At 42.5% G+C, this 23,136-nt stretch overlaps 1 protein-coding gene across 3 annotated transcripts in view; it reads right to left on the reverse strand.

Annotated features, from left to right (window-relative positions):
• Dgki (diacylglycerol kinase iota) overlaps positions 1-23,136 on the reverse strand; it is a 449,040-nt gene that overhangs the window by 215,487 nt on the left and 210,417 nt on the right. For all 3 annotated transcript variants that reach the window (XM_021190110.2, XM_021190109.2, XM_029534779.1), the window contains exons 7-8: positions 6,694-6,765; positions 3,282-3,398 (exon numbers count right to left, since the gene is read on the reverse strand). In XM_021190110.2, coding sequence (XP_021045769.1) covers positions 3,282-3,398; positions 6,694-6,765 — 189 coding nt within the window. The remainder of the gene's footprint in view (positions 1-3,281; positions 3,399-6,693; positions 6,766-23,136) is intronic.

The raw sequence follows: 23,136 nt of genomic DNA on the forward strand, positions 1-23,136 counted from the left end.
ACTTACAGTACTTGGGCCTGTCTATGTGAGCTCTATGGATGTTTTATATTATCAAGAATGGGGAAACAGCAATAGCAAGTTATCTGGAATTTCCCAGCATGCCTCACTATCCCCGCAGCTCCCTTCTGTTAGAGTACCAACGTTCAATATCACCTTACTTACAAGGTAGCGGCACCTTATGTGGAGTAGATAGGTGCAAAGGCAGATTTGGGGGTTTACCATAGCCAGGACAAGCTAAGAAACCCACACTAGAAAATTAATAGCAAAGCTTGCCCTTCCTGGGATAGTACTGGGGAATTCAACAAAGTGGCCTGTTTTTGCAAGAATAGAGAGGAAATGGCAAAATGTGATTGTAAAGCGCTGGCGATGAAAGAGTCAAGAAAACTTTCACCCACCTCTGACATTCTAAAACAAAGCCTGCCTGTTCTGTAAAGGGCAGCTAACTCCCTTGGCCCAAGCGATCCCCTTACAAGATCAACACCACCCAGCCTTGGTTTTGTGGTCTTCCATCTCAACAGCATTGCCCTCTAGTCCTTCAATGAAAGACGTCAGAAAAGATAAAGGCCCTTTGTCTTCTTGGACCAGGTGTCAGGGCAATCTTACCTTGCCATGGAGCTAATCCTACCAACCAAACTGTTATCAGAGTTATGACTCCCTCCTGGTCAGTTAGGAAGTCCTTATGGATGAACCATTTAACTGTAAATGAAACTTTAGCTCTTATTCCCCTTGAGGGATTTTTTCCAGGTTATGGGACCATAAATAACTGGTTATATTAAAAGACCTAAAAATGATATATCACTTCATTATAGCCATGGAAGTCTCTCCCATAAACACCAGACAACATCTTGACAGATCACAGAAGGAAGAAGCCAGAGCTTTGTGTATATAAGGAATGTTCACCTCCTGCTCCAGGTGTCCCACTGGAATAAAAGTGGTTCTGATGATGGGAAATAAAAAGGAAAACTTGCCTCTGGAGTTGAGGAGCAAGTCTTAAGAGCTCCATGTAACATCAAGTCATACATGCTAATAGTTCTTCAGAGTTCACAAAGAAATGATTTAAGCAATTCTCTGGGATTGTGTTAGGCAGTGAATAGAATCTGTCATTCTGTCTCACAGGTCTCCAACGATAAAAGATCATCCAGTCAAAGCAAGACAAGTAAGAAAAAAACACCTCATCCAGGAGTAGAAAGGTTGACACTGTCTGTAAACAGGACATTAGAAACAGTGTAGATACCTATCAGTAGGGTATGGACCAACTGTGAAATATCTACTGAGTATAAATAGTGAAAGTGACCTAATTTAGAATTACATGTAGTGCTAGAGACCTCTACCCAAGATTCTCATTTTAAACAAACTAAGCAAGTTCTGAAGAACTATCTGCAGTACAGCACCACTCATTAACAACCCTGAACCCTGTACACACTACAGTTCTGTATCTTTCCAAATGGTGCATCTCTCTGCATGAAAACCAGTCGCAAAAATATGAATGTATAATGGAAATGCCAGGAAGAGTGTCTAAAATTTGAAATTAGTGAAAGGAGACACTTTTATCTGAAGTTCCCTTTGTACAAGTATAATACATGTACATTACTCATTATACACTAAACTTGAAACTAAAAGACTAAATACAATCCTACTGTTGAAGAGACTACAGTGTCCCAACTCAGTCCTTTGAGTGTATGGTCCCTAGGGGTGACATAGATGTATCTAAAACATTATTTGTAGATTCTGGGAGAGGAAGGCAGGCTTACATGAGGGGCTGGTCACTGCTCAGGCTTAATGCTAGACAGATTCTTGATACATGCGACTTTAATCTGAAGCAGTGGGCATCTTCACAGGAAAGAAATGAGAGAGTAAAACCAGTGTTTTAAAAGAAAAGCCCAGCCAAAGTGTGTAGGATAACAATCAAAGAAGATTACCCTGCCAAGGAGGGAGAGTGCTGTTAGCACAGTTCCATTGCTAAAGATGGAAAGAAAAATCGTGTGGCCACTGCTGCTGAATTCCACAGCCATAAATTCAGGGGTTGCTCATAGTGCTGGAGTTTGTGATCAGATCATGATTGATAGAATTATAAATTGTGGAATTCAGAACGCGTTAACAACACAGAGTCAGAAAAATGTCAGAAAATCCTGTAGAGACATAGAGAAGAAGCTTAAAGAAGAAAGGAGGGGTATGGCAGAGCAGAATGGCCATCCAAATGGGAATCCTACTGTCTGTCTGTCTGTCTGTCTGTCTGTCTGTCTGTCATCTATCTATCCACCTCATATCTCTTTACATATGTGTGTGTTTACATAGTCATATACACATACCTATTTCATATTCTAATGTTCTTCTATCTCATTATTCCAAAATATGAGGTCAAGAAGATATTCTTAATTGAGTAAGCATTTAATTAGCCATGATCCAGTGTAATGTCTAAAGATGAGGTCTAGGTCCACAAAGATTATACTTCCCAGGAAAACACCAACATTATATAAAATGTTGTTGTGAACTCTGGAATAGAAATTCAGCCATATATATGCCCTTAATAAAGAACAGCCTCCTGTGATCCTACACATTTACTCTTACATGCTTCATTCAGCAGAGACCTAGCATGCTCTAACTTGGCACACAGGCCCAAGAATATAAGAGTACACAGTGTGCTATTGTCTTGCTTGCTACTCTTTCTACAGCTCTAAGCCCCACCCACCTTTTAAACAGAAAGATAATCCCTACATCCTCAGGAAGTTCCCCCAGACTAACAAAAGGAGATTGGCTTAAACAGGAAAGCTAGTAACCACACAGAATGAGATTAGGTACTAAGATAGCAGATTCAATTTGTAATAAGAAAAGACTGTGGCTCTTTAAGCAGGCTTGGATGTAATGGAGGTTATGACTCACAGCCTGCCCTTTATATTGGCAGACATCTTCACTAAACTGTGATGCCTGCAATCCTTGCTCTCTGCTGACTCCTCTCAGGCTTCGGAGAGAGCATGTCAGCATCCAATATAGCTCACTGGTACTCACTAAGACTCCGGAGAGCTGCTTTTATAGAGGATCACTGCACATGGGTGAGGAGGACAGTGGGCTTTCATGAGGATGGGACTCAGGTCCCATGAGAGACTCCAGTGAAGCCAGGTGATGGGCCCATGAGATGAGCCTGATAAGCTAAGCACCAGACCATGGGGATGGATGTGCAAAGGTCATAGGATGCCAAAGACTGCTGAGGGAGAAAAGCAAATCAGTCACAGCAGTGAAGTTTTCTCTGCCCTGGGCCAACAGCACCAGGATCCTGCAGTTACCTGAGGTTTCTTCACCTTAATGATCCAGGTGGGTGGGACAATAACAGCAGCGTGAGCCCCCAGGGAGCAGGGTTCCTCAATATGATGCAGCATGAAGCAGGTCACTTTATTGTGAAACTGAAGAGAAAAACAGGCTAATAAGTAATTCTGAATAAAAAGTAATTCACAGCAAGAAGGGATAAGTGTATACGTGCGCGCGCGCACACACACACACACACAAAATCATACATGCACATATCAAGAACATGTACATCTCATCAGCATTCAACCAGCCCAGGAACATAGAGGCCAGAGTAATTCATTCCAGAGTAGACATAACAGGGGTTAACAGGAACCTAGGAGACCACCATAGCATTCTAACTGTCTAACAGACTATTTACATAAAGAGGCTGAGTACAGGCGAGCTCTACTAATCTAACTACACGCAACTGTGTCTGTTAGATAATGCAGGGAAAAAAATGAAGACAGATGGGAAGGCAATGGCCATCTCTTGCCTGTTTGTTTCTAATGCAGTTGTAAATCCTCCCAAGTAATCTCTCCAGTTTAGGGAGCCACGAAGGAAGCAAAAGGTCTCTCCTGGAAAGCTGTTAATCGCAGTGGTAACAAAGCACAAAGAGTCGCTTCTACCAGGCTTATCTAAAAACCCTTAAAATCACAGTGGTCCTGTGACACTCCACAGGCTCGAGGAGGAGCGTGTTCATTACAGGAAGGAAGGAAATATAAGCTAATAAGTCACCGCAGTACCCTAGGGTGAGGGACTTAACTCACTGCTCTGGCTGGCGTGTGCCCTCAGTCTGGTCACATTTGCAGTCACCTCTTTTGACTCTGGGGTGATAGTCCTGTGGGGACATTTCATTTCTAATGGACATAAAATCAGCTTGTGCAATAATTAAAGAACTTAAGTTCTAACCATGGTGACTTTTTTGCTTAAATTAGTTTCAACTTGAATTATACTGATTGTAACCAATGCACAATTCATCATTTCAACTGGAGCTATTTAAGAGCGAGCAGGAACCATTGGTAATGGCAACATTGGGAGACAGACATCAATTAGTACTGTCTGGGGAAAACGGGCACACACAGCCAGTCTAATCCGATTCTGTGCCATCACAAGGATTTTGTTTTCATTTCTGCATATTGTGACGCTCTCCTATGATCCAGTAGTTAATTTATATCAATTAAGGAAAAAAATGCTGATGAAATAATTAATAATTCAACATACCACCCATTATTTTGGAATTTGCAAACAAATTAAACCAGAGGAATGCCACACCACAAAAATATCATTTGAACACCTTCTTTCAAAATTGATTACTGTTTTTAAGCAATTAAAATTAAATCTCAATGTATACCCATTGCATTTCTACAGTGACAAGGACTTCAAACATTGCCTAAGCAACTCTTTCAACTTATACTTGAGTGATCTATGAGCTAGAGACGAAGAGGTACTCTCAGGACTGTGTTTTTTAAATGTTGGAGTCAAGACATATACACAGAGAACCCAGCTCCTTAACCCCAAAATCTTCCTCCTGCAACTTAGAGGGCCAGTTTTTTGTTTCTTTCTTTCTTTGACATCAAATTTCCTAGAAGGAATTACTTGCACTACTAAAATATATCAATACCATAATTTGTGTGCACATATTTTGCCTATATGATCTTGCAAAATCAATTTCCACACTTAAAATTATGTGAAAATGGCCAAAATTATACTATAATGGTCAAGTGAAAAGTCACTCTCGGTAGTGACTCAGGTGGCGGATAATAAAGAGGACACAGGTGCTCACCTCACAGTGCTCCAAATTATCAGGCCCTGAACAAGACATGTCACCCCAAGGTCACAGGAGCAGCAGCCTATCAGAATAGATGAGATGCTGTCCCAGCAGCGGGCTCTCACCAGTTGAGCAAACCCAGCAGCGTGGGCAGCACAGAGACTGGTTGACACCTAATCCCAGGAGGTGCTGTCCCTAGGACATGGAGTTTCACTAGAAGTTGGATAGCCTTGGACTCATGAACGTTTTTAAACAGAAGCACAGAGGTTACATGTGTGACAACCGGGAAGAAATGGAAATAACCAGAAATGCAAAGTGTGGTGGGATGGTAGCAGGGAACTGTCCAGACGAGTGAGTCTGTACCTAATAACGGGAGGCTCTTGACAAATGAAGGCCCTGGGGAAACTATTAAGTTGGATCTTATACTGCGAAGAGTCTGACCCACAAAAACATCAACTACGATTCATTCACACTACACCTGCTCCAGCCCTGTTGCTAGTTTGAGGAGTTGCATCTGCTTTGTGGATACCTGTAAACACTTAACCTAGCTAACACAACACAAACTTTCTTCTCGGGTTTCCTTCACCACAAGGGTGATATGCTTCTATCTACCCAGACACTACAAAAGGCAGATGGAAGGCTGATAGGCCAGTGTGAGCAGATAATCCTGGCATTCGGGTGGCTGAAGCAGGAGGGTCACAAAAGGATAGCATATTCTATATCATTAAGACTCTATTTTAAAACAAAGACTAGAGGAGGGGTTCACAAACTGTTTATGTAAAGGCCTGGGTGAGCTGCCAATGCTGAAGTCATCTCTGAGGTATTGACAGTTACAGAGAATTCATAAATGATAGGGTATGGCTATGTTGTGGTTATTATGTATAGAACTAGGCACCAGCCACGCTTGGCCCTGGATGCTATAGTTTGCCAACTGGGTTGGAGTGAAATGAAAAGCAGGCATGGAAGAGAGCAACTAATAAAGCCCAGCATCTATTTTGGATAAAGAGGTCAAGCAGGTACTTTTCAGAGTAGATCGGTCGGGAGATAAAGGAAAAGAAGAATAAATGGGACATTAGTGTGGGATCTTGACAAATACGCATGGTCAAATACAGTGATTTAGTGGGCACATGGATAGCTACAAAACAAAAACAAAAACAAAATCTAAACCTAAAGAACAAAGTAAGAGGTCGTTGTTCTTCACAGCCCTGTAACAAAGCCACCACATCAAGACCAGGGGAACCCAGACGCCTGGACCCCATGTTGCTGAGCTCACTGGAGGCTTCCTGTGTTTTATGCTGGAATGACAATGAATCCTCAGCTGCCTAGTGGACAGGGAGGACTGTGGGTGTTCTAGCGAAAAGGAGCTTTAGATTTCAGTCCCAGGGCAAGAATCAGGGAGGGCTCCTAGTCTTTTATCCTGGACTTCAAGATGTACAAAAGAAGTACAAAGTTGTGATTTTTTTTCCCTACTTATATTTCCTTTTGTTCTATAATTTCACTCTCTTTCTTCTTCTAAGGATGTTGTCTGAGAAAAATCTGAATATTCAGTCAGGGCAATACTCCACAGTAGGCAGGACCCCACGCATCAGAATGCCCAGTTGTGGTCACGTGAGCCCATGTTGCTTGATTTATCCGGCACTTACCGCCTGCTTGCACCAAGAACAGCTGATGGCCACAATCTCTTTACTGTGGAAGGAGAACTTTTGCTGGAAGCCCTGAGACAGTAGGACAAGAGACAGAGAGTTTAAGACCTCCTTCATTACAGCCCACAGTTGCCCTCCTGGGGTTTACAGAAGTGAAAGAGGCCAGGATTATCATCCATTGCTATAGTAACTGTTACTGCATGTGCCATACCGTACTCCCCTCTCCACTTTCTGCCATGCAATGATTTTTTCTATTTCAGAGACATCTGGATCATGAGACAAAGGAGGCAGTGGTGTCTCCTACACCATAAGCTTCTCTAAGCCAGTCACACTACCATAGAGATTTTCCATTAAAAAAAAAGTCTCTCATATATATATACATATATATGTTTATATATGCATATATGTGTGTATATATGTATGTGTGTTCATGCACATAAAATAAATGTATACACACATATATTGCAAACTGTATATAGTAGAATATATATATATATATATATGTATATATATATATATCTTCACTTGGTCATATACTATAAAGACTGTTGAACTTTAGTATCTGAGAACTCAGAAAAAAAAGAGAGAGAGAAATTAAATACCAAAGGCAGAACCTAGATGTCAGGGTCTGGGTAAAGTCCAAGCTTACAGTAATAAACTCAAGGACTTCCCCCCCTTCCCTTAGGTTGTCCGTTCTCAAAACAAGCAGCTTTCCAGTTTCATTCTTAACTAGCATGCAGTAACAAAGACAATACAATTGCCAAAAGTCTCCTCAGATCAGTGGTTCTCAACCTTCCTAGAGCTGCAACTCTTGAATGCATATTGTGGTGAGCCCCAAGCATAAAATTATTTTCATTGCTACTTCATAACTGTAACTATGAATCCTAATATAGTATCTGATATGCTACCCCCAAGGGATCATGACCCACAGATTGAGGACCACTACCTTAGATGAACCAGCAAATTGACTCATCCATCAAGAAAGGTCATTCCACACAGGAAGTACACAGTAATGCTCAAAGCGTCTCCCCTCAGATTCACCCATTTCACTCCTCCTGTGTGGTTTTCCTGCCAATTCTAAAAGGCTCAACCTCGAAGTGGACTCCCTGATCTTCTAGCTCTTTACAAGCATTCTGCTCCCTCTTCCAAGATGTTCCCTGAGCTTTAAGTGCAGGGGATGTATTTTAGATGTGTCATTTGGGGCTGGGCACCTCAGAAGGAATTGTTCTCTGCTTTCTGACTAGATGTGGCTTTCTGTAGTGGCCTTGGTCTGTTGTGAAAAGAAGTATCTTTGACAGAGATGAGAGCTATGCTTAAGTGTGTATAAGATGCTTAAGAATAAGTATCTAGAATCCAGTCAGGAATTATCCGGGTTTAGGAAAGTGGCAGTGGTCAGCTCTCCTATGAGATCAATGACCTCACTTGTCCCAGGTAAAATGACAGTACCAGGGCAGGATCCCCCTCCTCTTCAGTTAGCCTTCAGTTTAATGCAGGCAGATGTTGGTTAGCACTAAGGTACACAAGCCACTACTGCACCTCCTTCTGTGTTGGCCACTGATGTGTTTCATGGGTGTCACAGCTGAGAGGACTACTGGATTCTCTTCCCCTGAGGCAGCTTGAGCAGCCTGGTATGGCAATATAAGAGCTAATCTTCAGGAAGGAGGCTTTGGGTCACATCCAGCGCAGTGGCTCTGTGCCTTCTGTCCTAAGTACTCAATGTCTTCAGACATGGGGTCTTCATTCCAACTTCTGGGAGTAAAGCAAGAGTCACCGAAGGAGCCTAGGTGGACAGTCTTTCATTGCCAACAACTCTAAAGGGGGTTTCTCACGCCTGGCCCTGAGGATGGTGTTAGATTCTGTATGGCTCTTGGTGAAGCATTATCACTTTAAGTGGAGTAATTTCATTTAAACAGTATGTGTGTGTGTGTGTGTGTGTGTATGTGTGTGTGTGTGTGTGTATACACAGACTTATATGTAGTGTATGTAAATTTAGATAAATATAAAATAATATGATTGCTCATGGTTTTCTCAAGCATCCTAATGTTACCTGCTATTGTTCCTTCTTTCCTCCCTCTACTTATTGACCTCCGTTCTCCTCCCCAGCTAAAGCCCCTCCAGCAGAGGCAATCGAAGGGAGAGAGGGAAAAATTGGAAACATGGCTTCTTAATTTGGATTTGTAAGTCTCTCGGCGTTGTAATTACTTCTCCACGACAATCAGCAACAGTGATGATCTTTTTACTCGTTGTGGAAGGAAGAGTTAGCCATTCTTAGAGAGACTCCAATCCTTAGGAGAAAGATGCTTGCAAAACTGGCTCAGGGATACAATCTGGTATCTTATCCTTTGGGAGACGTAGTTCAATTCCTAAAACAATCTGAATGGCTCCTGAACTAATACCATTTATGCTGCATCCCTGATTCCTTCTGGGAGTCTAGCATATTTTTCTGTGTTCTACAAATGGTACTTAGGCAAAGAAGCCTCAGTGAAATTCTTGGGCGAATAGTGTTAATGAGATGCGTAAATAATATTTATATGTATTTTTCAGCTTACTGCTGGAGGGGCTTAGCATATGTTACAGGACTCCAAGGAGAAGCTGGTGGTATCTGGTTTCTTCGAGGCTTCACTCTGTTTTCTTTTTGCTGGCCTTGTTTTGTGCCTTTGTGTTATAATAAACCACAGACAGGATGCCCCCTACAAGCTCCCAGGTAAAGCACTGCACCTCGGATGATCATCAGATCCCTAGACACAGCCTCCCCAGCTGTGTCTTGCTAAACCTCCTTCTGTCAACAGCAATGGCTTTTGTGTTGCCAGTATTGCTTCTGTGTCACATATGAACTGAAATACTGGGTCAGCTTTGACCTCTGTACACCCATAGCAATCACCAGCCCAGCTCCACTGTCAAGTGTCAGAACCATGACAGGAATGTTACTGAGGGGACAACAAAATCTAATGGGCTTAAAGATGATGTGTCCAAAGCTCTTCAAAGATATCAAACTGTTCAGCGTGTTGCTGAGAGGCCAGACTGGCTTGGTGTTGGCGACAATGGGAAAGTTCATTGAATTCACTTTGGAGGGAACAGTAAGAGACAGGTGGCACATTTCTTCCGAGCTAGAGCAATCATTTGTTAGACTGTGTGATCGAAAGAGCGAGTGTGTGAGCAATAGCATGAAGGGACGAGGGTGGGTCAGAGCACACGGATTTCTCAGGCCCCGGACCCCGGGCCCACCCATCATTCTGGTGATGTCCCTGCTCACTGCACATGAGACACTGTGCTTGTGTTATGACTTGTCTCAGTATTGACAGGCCTTCCTCGCTCATTCTTTACTGTCACGAGCTAAGCTGGTGTTCTTTTAGTGTGTGCTTCCTGATCAAAGGCTTCAGTGACACCTCTTTTCTTAAAGAATAAACCATTCATCTGGGCATTAAGCAATACCCACAATCCCACAATCCTCCCAATGTGTGTGTGTGTGTGTGTGTGTGTTATGCAATGTGTATCTGTATGCACATTTGCATGCGTCTGGGCACATGCATGTCTGAGTACATGTTCACATGTGTACATGTAGAGGCCAGAGGTTAACATCAGGTATCTGCCTCAGACACCCTCCACTTCATTTTCTGGGGCAGGGTCTCTCACTCAGCCTAGCTGATTTAGCTAGTGTAGCCAGCTTGGCCTAGGGGTCATTTCTCTATGCCTCCCAAGGGCTGGAAATACAGGCAGTTAGTCAAATTCACCCAATTTTCATGTGGATGCTGAGATTCCAAACTCTGACCTTCACAGATGCATGAGAAGCACTTTATCCACTTAGCTATCTCCTCTGACTCCAAATCAACATTTTGACATTAATATCCCACTCTTACTATCAACAAATTCCTATAAAGCGAGCTAGGACTAATTATATTTCACATTATGCCTTGTTCTTCTACATTTACATGTCTGAGACCACCCTCTTTCTTTGTTCTCAACCAATCCACTAGAAAACTGTAATTTTATATACAGTATCTACATATTACACAGCAAAATCTAAAACATCCTACCAAATCATTCCAGTTTGCATGAGCTCTCCATTGGCTATGCGTAGGCTATATCATCTGGACCTTAACCTTGACACTATTTAAATGTCCTAAATTACTGCTGGATATCCTTGTCCTTCTCCAATGGAACTGTAAGGTCCTGAAGTAGGTCATTCTGTAGTTCTTAGAAACTTTGAACAGTTCTTTAAATATCCTGGGCCCAGTGTACATATATATGCTGTTATTAACTGAATGAGAGAGTTGCTGTTACCACATCTTAACTCAGCTATGATCATCGTGTTTTTCAAGCTTAAAACATCTTACACCAAGTTATCTTGAACTATGCCTCCTCATAGTACCCTCACCCAAGCAGATAACCAGCCCCCTATAGACACTGAAAACATGCTACATTTCTAAATGTCACTCATAAGGGCTCAATGTTGCAATATTGTTTGTGAGACAGCAATAAAATAAATTGTGTGGCATGACAATAACTATAGCCTCATTGAGAGATCTGCTAAATGTTATGACCCAGGTACCCGTCCCTCAATTCACACATGACAGATAGTTATACATGAAGTAGAAGAGGGTGGGTAGGAAGGCTGAGAACAGCTCTTGGACCTTCTCACTGCCTGAGTGATTTCAGGCAAATCATAGACTCCTAACTTTTCTCTGAACCCAAAAGTGGGAACAATTCAAAATCTCCTCTAATAATGATAAGCACCAAAAGAGACAAGTTGAGGCTTTTATAATATTACATACACATGTGTGGATGTCTATGTATACATATGAAAGACTACTGTTACTGCTAAAAATCTATCAGGGGGCCCTCTTCTACTTCCATGTCAAGAAAGCCTTCTCCTTTCTAAGATAAACTGGTTGCTACTCTATTCACTGATGAGGTGTGGCCAGTTGCATCCACAGTATTGTGTATTAGCCTGCCAACTCCAAGAAGAAAACAGACACACTCTACTGTGATGCTGAGAGCCAGACAGATGCCCAAGACAAACAAGGCCACTCACAACTAAGGCACTGAACATAATGGTTATATAGAATTGAGCATCATGGTTATTGAGCATCCATGAACTGCGATGGGTCACCAGGAAAATGAGCCTCATGGTAAGCAGCCTAGTGCTTCACTTTGGATTCTATTCCATCCATCACTGAGACCGTGGCTTCAGAGTTATTATCTAACACATGTACATAAACAGAACTGGTTCACAGTCTTTGTGGACCAAGTTTCCACAGACTACCCGCTACGGGGAGATTTTGGCCAGTCTCTTAAGCATAATAAGAAGAGCCAGATCCTAATCACTTGGGCTTAATTCTGGCCCAGATCTGCTATGTACGGCACTGACTGGATTCCCTGACTAAATTTCAAATGACTCTGTGGTTTTTTGAGAGGAACATAAGGACATGAGGCCAGATGGTCTGGATCCAGCTGACTCCAGACTTAAAAATACCAACGAAGTGATTCTGTTGAATCCTTTGAGATTTTTTTTTTCCTTCAATCAAATGGAACCTTTGAATAAAGTTAAATAAGGCTTATTCTGAGAGACTTTAAATTCGACTGCCCCTCTCTCCTACCACCTGTGGCACACAGGAATTGCAGCTTTCGACCCTTGGCTGAAGCTAGAGGAGTGGGGTGGATATAAAATGGTTGTATTATTTTATTGATTTTGTATTAACTGAGGTTTGAGATCAGAGAATCTCTTAGTTTGAGGCCAATTTTTTTGTTTTATTTGATCCAATGAAAGATATTCAACATACCTCCAAAACTTTAAACAAAGTGTCTCCAATATCCATCAACATGCCCAAAAGCTCATAAAGCGATAAAAAGTCCAGACACAAAGAGATTATAAGTCTCAATTGATGATTTGCCCTCCTCATTATTATTTGTCTTTGAAAAGAGAACTTTCACTAGTTATATTCAAATATTTCCTAAATCTTGAAATATATTATAAACATACACTCATACACCCTACACTCGCATCTCTGAAACACTTAGTGAGTGTGGTACAAAGCTCACAATGCCAGCAACATATAGCTGAAGTTTTACAGTGTGGCTGCTGTACCTGTTTCCACTGTATCTCATAGGGCAGAAATGCCAAGTGATTTGGGACTCACTGACGGGAAAAGAAACTCTTCCATGTTAAGCAAGACCTCACCTTGAGTTCTTTTAACAGAACCTCCTCTAACTAGCTGAATCTGGTCAGCAACCTAGACCTGTGAAAGACTGAGCTGCAGTCCTTTAACAACCTAACTGGAAAAACAAAAAAATAAGCAAACACCACCACCACAAAAGCTTTCCGACCAGGAAATCATGCCATTCGTGTTAACCCATTAGCCACTGCCTTTTAGAATAATCTCATCTAAAGAGCAGGCTTTGATCGGTTCTTAGCAAAGCCACCAAGAAAGAACCCCTTCCCTGATGTTTACAAATTATTGACACGTTTTCCTCCCTAAACAAAGAATTCAGTACAGTTTCCCACTGATATCTGTAGTCTCATCTGGCACTGTAAACCCTTAGAAATGAGTATGCCAAAACCCCTTTTCCTTATTTTGGTGGCAGAGTGTCAAAATTATTGTACCGACTTCTTTTTGGTAAGACTAAAGTTTATTTATTCATAGAGTTCAGTTTATCTGAACTTTCTTCATTTCTTACACTAATATCTGTCTTAAGCAAAAATGGTTGCAAATATTTAAGACTTTAAAAATAGAAATGTAAGCATTTGTCTGAATTGGATCGTAAGGAACAGTGCCCTGAAAGTCAGGGAGAGCTTTATAACTCCTGAGATTGCTTCAAAATAGTTGTTTTGGCTTAAGATTAACTTGTAAGAATCACTTTTTAAAATTCCAAATACTTCTCTATTGGTGTTAACTGTGTCACTAATTTATCCGTGGCTCTGCACATTTTTGGTTGCCTTATTGTCTATAACAAACATATGACTTGGTCTGCACTGAGTCACAACTGCAGACAGGCTCTTATCCCTGGAAATATGGGAATTTATTCCTTTCCATTATCACTGGTAATTAATATACACTAATCAGAACTGGACAACAGTATCATCTGATAATTTCTGTTAGGATTTTCATTCATTTGACTGAAGTTCCTTGCTACAAGCAAGATCATAAATTGAGTCTCCTGGAATAGGAAGAAGTAAAAATATCTCATAGATTTCATTGAAAAAAAATTTTTTTAAAACACTTGGGGAGCAGAAAGCAGAATTCTCTGTACATCTTAACACCCCTCCTACAGGTATGACCATCCATATAGAGAAAGATTTGATGCCAGGATTCATACCACATGCCTGACATTGCACAGGTACACAGCTTACCCAGGACCTAAGAAGAGCTACCAGCTTGTACTTAAATTTATGTATGGATGTACCTATCTAACTGTGATACTTGTATTTAATTTTTTATGGTGATCCTAATTTGAATCTCCTAATTTGAGAGAGGGAGACACACACACACAGAGAGAAATGTTTATGTATACATGTGAGTGTGAGTATACGTATGTGTGTAATGTATTCATCTCTGTGTGTGTGTGTGTGGTGTTTTGTGTGTGGTATATGTATATGCTTACATGTGTGTGCATGCAGTAAGCTGTGTCCTCCTCTCCTTCTCTCTGCCTTAGGGTTAGGTTTCTCACTGAACCAGAAGCACCCTGGTTTTTGTTGCTGTGGTTTCTCCTCCCCCTCTATGATGGCTTACCAGAAAGCTCCAGATGTCGTCGTGTCTTGGGCTCACTTGTGGTGCTGGAGTAAGTAGGACATGAGTTCACACTCGGCTGTTTATTTGGGTGCTGGGGACCTAGCCCTACATGACCACACTTGTGCAAGTTCTCTTACCCACAAAACCTCTCCCCAGCCCATGACAAAAACATTTTCTGCAGATAATCAGCATTCTGTTCAGCACAGACCAAGCTGTGTAAGACTTTAAATGCTGGGCTTATCCTTACGCTAGGATTCCCAGGAGGTTCCTTAAGTGAAAGCATTTTCCTATCAGTGTAACTGGCTACAACTAAAACTCACCATGGTGTCACCATGGAAGCTCATCTCTACCTCTGCTTGACCCATAATTGATATCATTGCCAGAGAAAATAACATTTTACCCTGATAATGTCAAAAACAAAAAAAAAACCAGCCGGAGTTCCAAGACAGAAAGAAGTCGGTTACAATAGTTTACACTTGAAGCTGTAGAGCAGACCTGATGTTAACACAGATATCAAAGAATCAGGACAGCTGGGAACAGTCATGTAACTGACCATCATGCCAACGGTACGGGCGTGCAAGAAATAACTGGTTGTGCTCTCTTCTCCACTGTCACATTGAGGAAAACATCCTTTCACTAGTGGGAGTAAACCCAGTTTATTTTTTGCCTGAACTTTATTTACTTATTTATTTATTTATTTATTTATTTATTTATTTATTTTTTGGTTTTTCGAGACAGGGTTTCTCTGTGTAGCCCAGGCTGTCCTGGAACTCACTCTGTAGACCAGGCTGGCCTCGAACTCAGAAATCTGCCTGCCTCTGCCTCCCGAGTGCTGGGANTCTGCCTCCCGAGTGCTGGGATTAAAGGCATGCGCCACCACGCCCGGCCTTTAAATGTACGTGTGTGTGTGTGTGTGTGTGTGTGTGTGTGTGTGTGTGTGTGTGTATGTGTGTGTGTGTTACAATCCAACACAATTGAGAAAGAGACTTAAAATTCTCTGAATGTGGTCAGACCCTGTTCCTCCTGGCTTCTCGGATGGGTTGAGGATAGGAGGGAGAAGTAAAATATGCCTTTGGGAGAAGAAGTACTGACATTCTGACATGGCTTTGACTTTGTTTGGGGGTTTACTACATCTACTCTTCTAGAAGACATCTAACAGGATCTTAGAGGCTGTAGGTACCTCAAAAGGCCTGGCTACATATCTCACCAACGCCTATAAGCAGGAGGAAGAGAATGGGGTGACCTGAGTCTGGAGGGCAGAGGATAAAGAGGGGCGGGACTCAAATGTTTGGAGAGTTTCTCTGGGTGGGAACATTCATCTATAACATAATGTATTAACTATAAACATACTAATGTATAACCTTAGTTATATTACATACATTAGACATGGTTGTTGAACCAATAACAGATGAATTATCAGGAATCACAGAAGACAATTCTGACACTAACACTAGAATGAGAACCTGAAGAAAGACGTGATCTGTGCTATGTGCAGTAGAGTAGGCTAAGCTATAGTGACAGGAAGAAGCAACTGAAATCTCACAGAGGCTGGCATGCTAGAGAGCCGCACTGGGTAGAGAGGAAAGCCCAGCTGACCATAGGATACCACATTGACCAAAGCGTTAATGTTTGTGTTTCTGAGAAAGTTGTCATGGTGTCAAGAGGCTCACTGGCAGGACTCCTTTGACGCTTAGTCCTGATGGGAAGAAATGCCTCACTGGGTGAACAATGTGATAGCAAACAGAATTACAGAATGGCAAAGCCATAAGGATGACATGACAGTACTCAGCCATCGAAGCACAATGCTATACTTGCCACGGACTGATGCTGTAAAGGAGAGTGGCCTAAAGAGAACGTGTGCCCAACATGCACAGAAGCTACTTCTGATAAAAGAGACATTGCTCAATCAATAGAATCGAAAGAAATCATGGCCGGAGGATCACAAGAATGGAGAGTGGACAGATGGTTCAATAAAGAGTCACAGCCTTTGTTCTGTCCCTTACCAATTGTCAAAACTGGAACTCATGTATTAAAGGAGCAGGAAGGATCCCTGGGACCACAGCAAGGCTGGTGGTAATATGTCACTATCTCTAATTAAGAGGACTCATGCCGGGCGTGGTGGTGCACACCTTTAATCCCAGCACTCGGGAGGCAGAGGCAGGAGGATTTCTGAGTTCGAGGCCAGCCTGGTCTACAAAGTGAGTTCCAGGACAGCCAGAGCTATAGAGAAACCCTGTCTCGAAAAAAACCAAAAGAGAGAGAGAGAGAGAGAGAGAGAGAGAGAGAGAGAGAGAGAGAGAGAGAGAGAGGACTCATGTCCATAATGTAGGTAGTTAAAAACTGAGGAGAGAGAAATACTCAAATAATCTGAAGAAAGTTGGTAAATGTTCAAGTTAACACATCTATCCTGATGTGAGACAACATCATTGATCGACAGTATAGATAGCCAGGGTGTGAAAGGCTCAGGTTTTGTGCTGTTGTTTGTTGGTGGTGGTGTTGGTGGTGGTCGTATTGTTGTTGTTGCTGCTGCTGCTGTTGTTTTAGAAAACACAACATTCTGAGTTGAGCCTCAAGCAAAGACAAAGAGTGAAAGGAGAGAAGGAATAGAAAGGAAGAAAAGAAGCGGGGAAGGAGGTAGGAGGAAAGGAAAAAGAGAAGAAAAGGAAAGAAAAGAAAAAAAGCAGAGGTGAGACAAATTGGGAGAGTGGGACAGGGAAGAGGATGACAAAGGAAGTCCATCCTGGACCGAGGCTGATTTGTCCATTTGTTCTGCCTGGCCTTTAATTAGAGAATAAAAAATTACATACCTGATAACTGGCAGATGCCAACACTATTTCTGGGTCCTTTGTGAAAGGACTTACATAGCAACAATTCCCAAGTGAATCTCAGGAAACCCTCCCAGCCATACATAAATCAAAACGAATGTATCCTCAAAACTACTGGTGTTAGGTGAGTTCGGTGATTAAGTTTGAGAGTTATGGCAACAGTATTGTTTTTCAAATTTATTTCTTTTGCTCTGTGAGTGTATATGTGCCTGTGTGAGATGTGTGTGTGTGTGTGTGTGTGTGTGTTGAGGCAGAAAAGCTTACACACCTACATGTTCCCACTCCATTCACCAGTCCACCATGACAAAAAAAACAAGATGCGACTGAAGACAAATGCTGAACTACTGCAAACTGAACCAGAGTGCTATGATATAGTTACCAAATTCAGGTGCTTTCAGCATTTAGTATATGATATGTATTTATTGATTTGTTGGATAAATTATTTTCTGGACCTCTCTGAAGGAAACTTTTAAAAACCATTTGCATTCATGTGGAGGGCTAGCAATCTATTTTTTCTAGGCTTGTAATTCCCTTGGATGTAATCCAATTGCAGTGACATGCACTGAACCAACAAACACTCCACCCATCACCTGTTCTGTCAAGTCAGTGACATCATGTTAAAGTGAATGAACAGGAAATGTCAGGTACATTGAATGTCTTAGAGAGGGAGAGAAGGTAGGCAGACAAGCCCTACAATCACAGATGCTCACGTTAGTGAAGCCTGTGAGACTCAGGGAGCCAAGGCATGCTAAATTATTCTCTCCAATACAAAGAGCAAATGATTGCACTTCAACATTTTTGTCAACTTCTTTGGTTTTTAGAGACAGTATTTTCCACACTCAAGAATACTGTCTGTCATGATCCACTTAGTGGGTGATATTAAATGTTTCCAGCTTACAGTGGGATTCAAAACAGGAAAGAGCTTTGCCACAGGCCCTCTCTGGAACAATGGCAGCCCTGCCACCCCACATATTTAGAGGGGCAGGAGAGAAGAAATGATCCTTGTGACACACACAAAAAAAAAATTACAACACAGACTCTAGGATTCCAAAACAAGCATCTATCCTCTGCAAAAAAGGAGCGTAGACCTTGCAAAAGCAGCTCCTGTTGCACTGTTATGCGTTGGTACAGGAATACCTGGTCATGAGTCACCAAGTGTCCCGAGCTATGTTCTGTCATAAAGACTGTATTAAGTGGAACTATTTAGGCTCTGGCATGCACAGGACCTAGAATCCACTAGTGCGTGTCTCAGAAACTCCGTGTCATCTCTTGTTACTGAATCGGGTCTTTCAGGACACTCCCATGAATAAATATATAGAAAAGTGAGTTGTCCGTCTAGAATAGGAGGACTAATCTGAGATCAGCACATGGATGGGTCAACTTTGTGTGTAAGTTCAGGACAAAAGTGGACTCTTGCTGCATAAGGTCTGCTCAGAGTCCTCCAGAGACACAAGTGAGACCTCTTTGCCATGGGCATAGATAGAACTAAACTGGACTGTGATTATTGTCTAAAAAGAGACTGGCCGAACATTAAAACATATTATGACTTACAGTGACACTGAATGGCTTGGCTAGTTCATCAGGCACATAGGAAAACAAACAAACAAACAAACAAGACATCTGAAGAAGTGTATTGTGGATAAACAGATGAGAGCCAAAACCATGATGATCACTGTCTTGTATGTTCATCCCACCAGAGAGAACTCACCTTGTAAGAACTAAAAACACAGATTGAACTCTTAGTGCCATGTCCTGCTGTTCCTGGTACCATTTGGTTCTAAGTGGACCATCTACTGTAGCAGTGAGATATCCTCTGTCTAGGTCCAACGATGTGGGCTTCCTCTTACCAACAATGAGCTAGCTACTGTCACTGCTGAATAAGAATATGACCATGACATACACTGGTCCTGTCATGTAACATTTCACCCAGAAGCTCCACAGTTGACGGACATGCCGTGGTCTTCTGAATCTTAAGAGAACAGAGGCTTGAGTTCTGAGAGGGCATCCTATCAGCACCGTGCTCACAAAAGGCGCCATGCCTCTCTGAGAGGGCATCCTATCAGCACCGTGCTCACAAANGGCGCCATGCCTCTCTGAGAGGGCATCCTATCAGCACCGTGTTCACAAAGGGCGCCATGCCTCTAGGACAAAACACACAGTTGAAGAACCTAAAAAGAGGGCGCACAATTGTCCTAATACACTTCCTTTCTCTCACTGTCCCACTTGAGGCATTTGTTATTGTCACACTCTAATTCTAACACTCTCTGGTCATATGGGGAACATCTCCATCATGGGATGTAACCGTAAGATCTCAGACCTCAAGCTACTGCTCCTGTTCATCACTCAGGACTTTTGTGTCATGAGACCATCAATCACAGAAAGGAGTCACTACCCTGTTAAGACTGCATTATTGGAGGAAAATAGTTGTTCCTTGCCAGTGGAGACTTGAAAACTATACCCAATATCTGGGGATCCTTTGTAACCCTGAACATTTTTCGTAACATCCAGAAAATTGCAAAAGGAAATACGTGGGATCAAACTGCCCAAGAGAGGTAGTCCTGCTCCCCTGACACATAGGAGGCCGACCACCTATGCGAGAATAGCTTGTTGAGAGAGCGGTGAGCCTACAGTAGCTCTGTCATCAGCACTGAGCTGGTCCATATCAAAACGGAATGCTGTTTTCCCATAATTGTCTCTAGCCAACAGAAACTGATGCAGAACGAGGAATCATTAGGCCTATACCCTAGACGCTTACCCGTCTTTCCTGGCCAACATCCTAACCCACTTGGATATACATTTAGACTTCTCTAACTTGTTTAAACAAATCGAGGTGTCTGCTTGGAGTAGTTCTTCTCTACAGGAAGAACTCCCCGACCCCTGCTTCTCAGCTCAGAGTGTGCTTTCCTGCCTGGATAGAAAACGAAGCAATGGCTTTATTGCTATAGAGACTGGTTTAAATGCATAAAGGAAGCTCCCCCTCGGCAAGATACTTTAACTCATATATGATTTGTCATATTTCACCATACTTTCTTTCTTTTTCAGTACTGGGATGGAACCCAACTCTTCAAGAATGCTAAGCAACTCATCTTTCATTGAGTTCCAGCAGATGCTATTTCATAATTTTTGTTTTATACTTTTATCTTACATGTAAAAGTATTTGTATGTATGCATGCTTGTGTACCATGCTTGTGTCTGATGCCCAGCACGGTAGAAGAGGACCCTGGATCTCTCGGGACTTGGGATACAGGTGGTTATGAGCTGCCATGCAGGCACTGGGAACAGAACCCGTGTCCTCTGCAGGAGGAGCAAGTGCTCTTTTTGTTTTGTTTTGTTTTTTTCGAGACAGGGTTTCTCTGTGTAGCCCTGGCTGTCCTGGAACTCACTCTGTAGACCAGGCTGGCCTTGAACTCAGAAATTTGCCTGCCTCTGCCTCCCAAGTGCTGGGATTAAAGGTATGTGCCACCATGCCCAGCCTAAGTGCTCTTAACCACTAAGCCTTCTCTCCAGCCCCATGTTGCTCTACTTTTTAATTGAACTGGGCTTTTATGACATCACCATCTCAAGTACCAGGAGCTCCGCAGCTCTACATCAAGGTGCAATGAGAAGTGTGCTTTTCCTTAGTAACTGAATCAAGAAAAATAGCTTGAAGAGGTGGTGAGGGTCAAAGCCCATGGGCACGTCTTCCACGGATAGGTTCTTCACAAAGCAGACACGCAATGAAAGGAAAGCTGTGGCACGTCCACCCTCCCAGCCTGGTCAGCGGGGGACAGTCTTAGGATGTCCCTGCCATACGCACACTCCAGCTGGGAAAGGCCAACCTGCTGCTACCAGAACTGCTTTTAACTCTCTAGGCAGGTTGCTCCTGGGCTCAGGCCCTTTCCTCTCTTTCACCTTCCTTCCTTTCCCTATAATCACAGAGAGTCTACATGTTTGGGATTTTTTTAAAAATTTTATTTATTTACATCCCAAAGGCTGTGGGATTTTCTTTTAAATCACTCCCTTCTCTAATTCTCTAATTCTTTCCTTTGTCTCTCCAGTTCTTATTTCCATCTCTGCCACCCACTGCACTTCTAGGTGTTGAGGTTACTTTTCTCGTTGTTGTAGCAAGCTGCCTGATAAAAGCGACTGAAGGAAGGAAGGGGTTGTTCAGGCTCACAGATACACGGTGCAGTCTGTCATGACAGAGACGGCATGATGGCAGGAGCATCAGGCCAGGCAGGTGGTCACGTTGTGTCTGCAGAGAGGGGGAAGAGGAGAGAGGAGAGAGACAGACAGGTAGACAGGTAGACAGACAGAGACAGAGACAGAGACAGATAGACACACAGAGACAGGCAGGCAGAGAGACAGGCAGGCAGGCAGACAGACAGACAGACAGACAGACAGACAGACAGACAGACAGAGACAGAGACAGAGGGACAGAGGGACAGACAGACACAGAGAGAGGGGAATGCTGGCACTCAACCCTCTTTCTCCTTTTTATTCAGCCCAGGACTGGAGCCAGGCTAATAGTGAGGCAAGCATTCAGATGTGAAGTTTTCCTTTTGGATACACCTCACAGTCACACTCAGCTATGTTGCCATGGTGATTCTGAATCCTGTCAAGTTACAATCAAGGTTAGCAGTAGTCTATTGTCAGATAAGAATTTCGGTGTTTGTATATGTATGTATGTTATGTATTTTATATGCAGATGTGTGTGTGTGTGTGTGTGTGTGTGTGTGCTATTTGCTTTGTCAACTTAAAGAACATAGAAGTTGTATATTTCCTTCTGATCTGATATGTATTGTTTTTATTGTTATTTGGATATAGTTTAAAATGTATTTTTCATGGACAAAAGGGAAGTAGTTCTTGTCATATTCGTATGCACTGGACACCAGGAAGGCTTTGCAGGCACTTCCTCATAATATCTTTGTGCCTTTAAATGAGACAGAAAGGCAAATGTTTAAAAAGTTTTTTGATTAAATTTATAGTTTGCTTTTCAACTGCTATGTTTGAAATGGTCATACTATGGAAACCCGTTTTACTTGTGAGTGTATCATATTACAGTTTGGTAAAACTCAGAAGAGCAGTGCATTACAGAATGTGTGTTCAGATAAGGGTCATGAAAGGTTAGAAATCAAAACTGAAGATTTAGTACCAGGCTATGCCTAGAGTCAGATTCTGGGGAACAAAAAGTAAAAGAAGAAGGGGGTATGATGTACACCCATTAGAGGGAAGAAGCAAAGGGAAGATGACATGAGGACGTTTGCCTTAGTACCATCTGCCTTGGGGTCAGAAGAGCCACAGCAGGAGGGACCTTGATACTGACTAGGACATCAGGAACTGTCCCCATTCTGCCTGTGCCCTGCATTTTTGGACTCTACAGTGTATGGTGGCTTGAGTTCACACACACCAACAGCCCCAGTAGCAGCATCCAGAAAGATGTTAGAGTGGGTCACCACTCAAGAAAAGAGCAAGGGGTTCCAGAGTAATGATGGCACCCCATGGCTGTGCCTATGAGGAAACTGGCAGGCCGCAGACTGGAAGGGTAGCAACCACAGGACGAAACCCACCTAAGGACTGCAGGGAAACCCTGATCAGCTCTCCTTCTTTTTAATGCTTTTGTGATGCAAATAAAATGCAAAGGGCTGTAGATCTTAAATATACAACTGGAGATAAGCATATACCTGTGAAACCAGATCCACACACTGTGCCAAGAACAGATTCTTAGGCTCCAAAAGCTTTCTCCCACCTGTTTCATGTTCAGAAATAAGAAAGCTTACGTAAAGGCTGGGGGTGTAGCTTAGTGGTAAGATGATTGCCTAAAGGTCTCAAAGCCCTGGGTTCAGTTCCAAGCACCACAAAAGCAAACAAGCAAGCAAGATAGAAAGGAAGGGAGGGAGGGAGGGAGAGAG

Source organism: Mus pahari, chromosome 2 (genome assembly GCF_900095145.1).
Source record: "Mus pahari chromosome 2, PAHARI_EIJ_v1.1, whole genome shotgun sequence".
NCBI classification, from domain to species: Eukaryota; Metazoa; Chordata; class Mammalia; order Rodentia; family Muridae; genus Mus; species Mus pahari.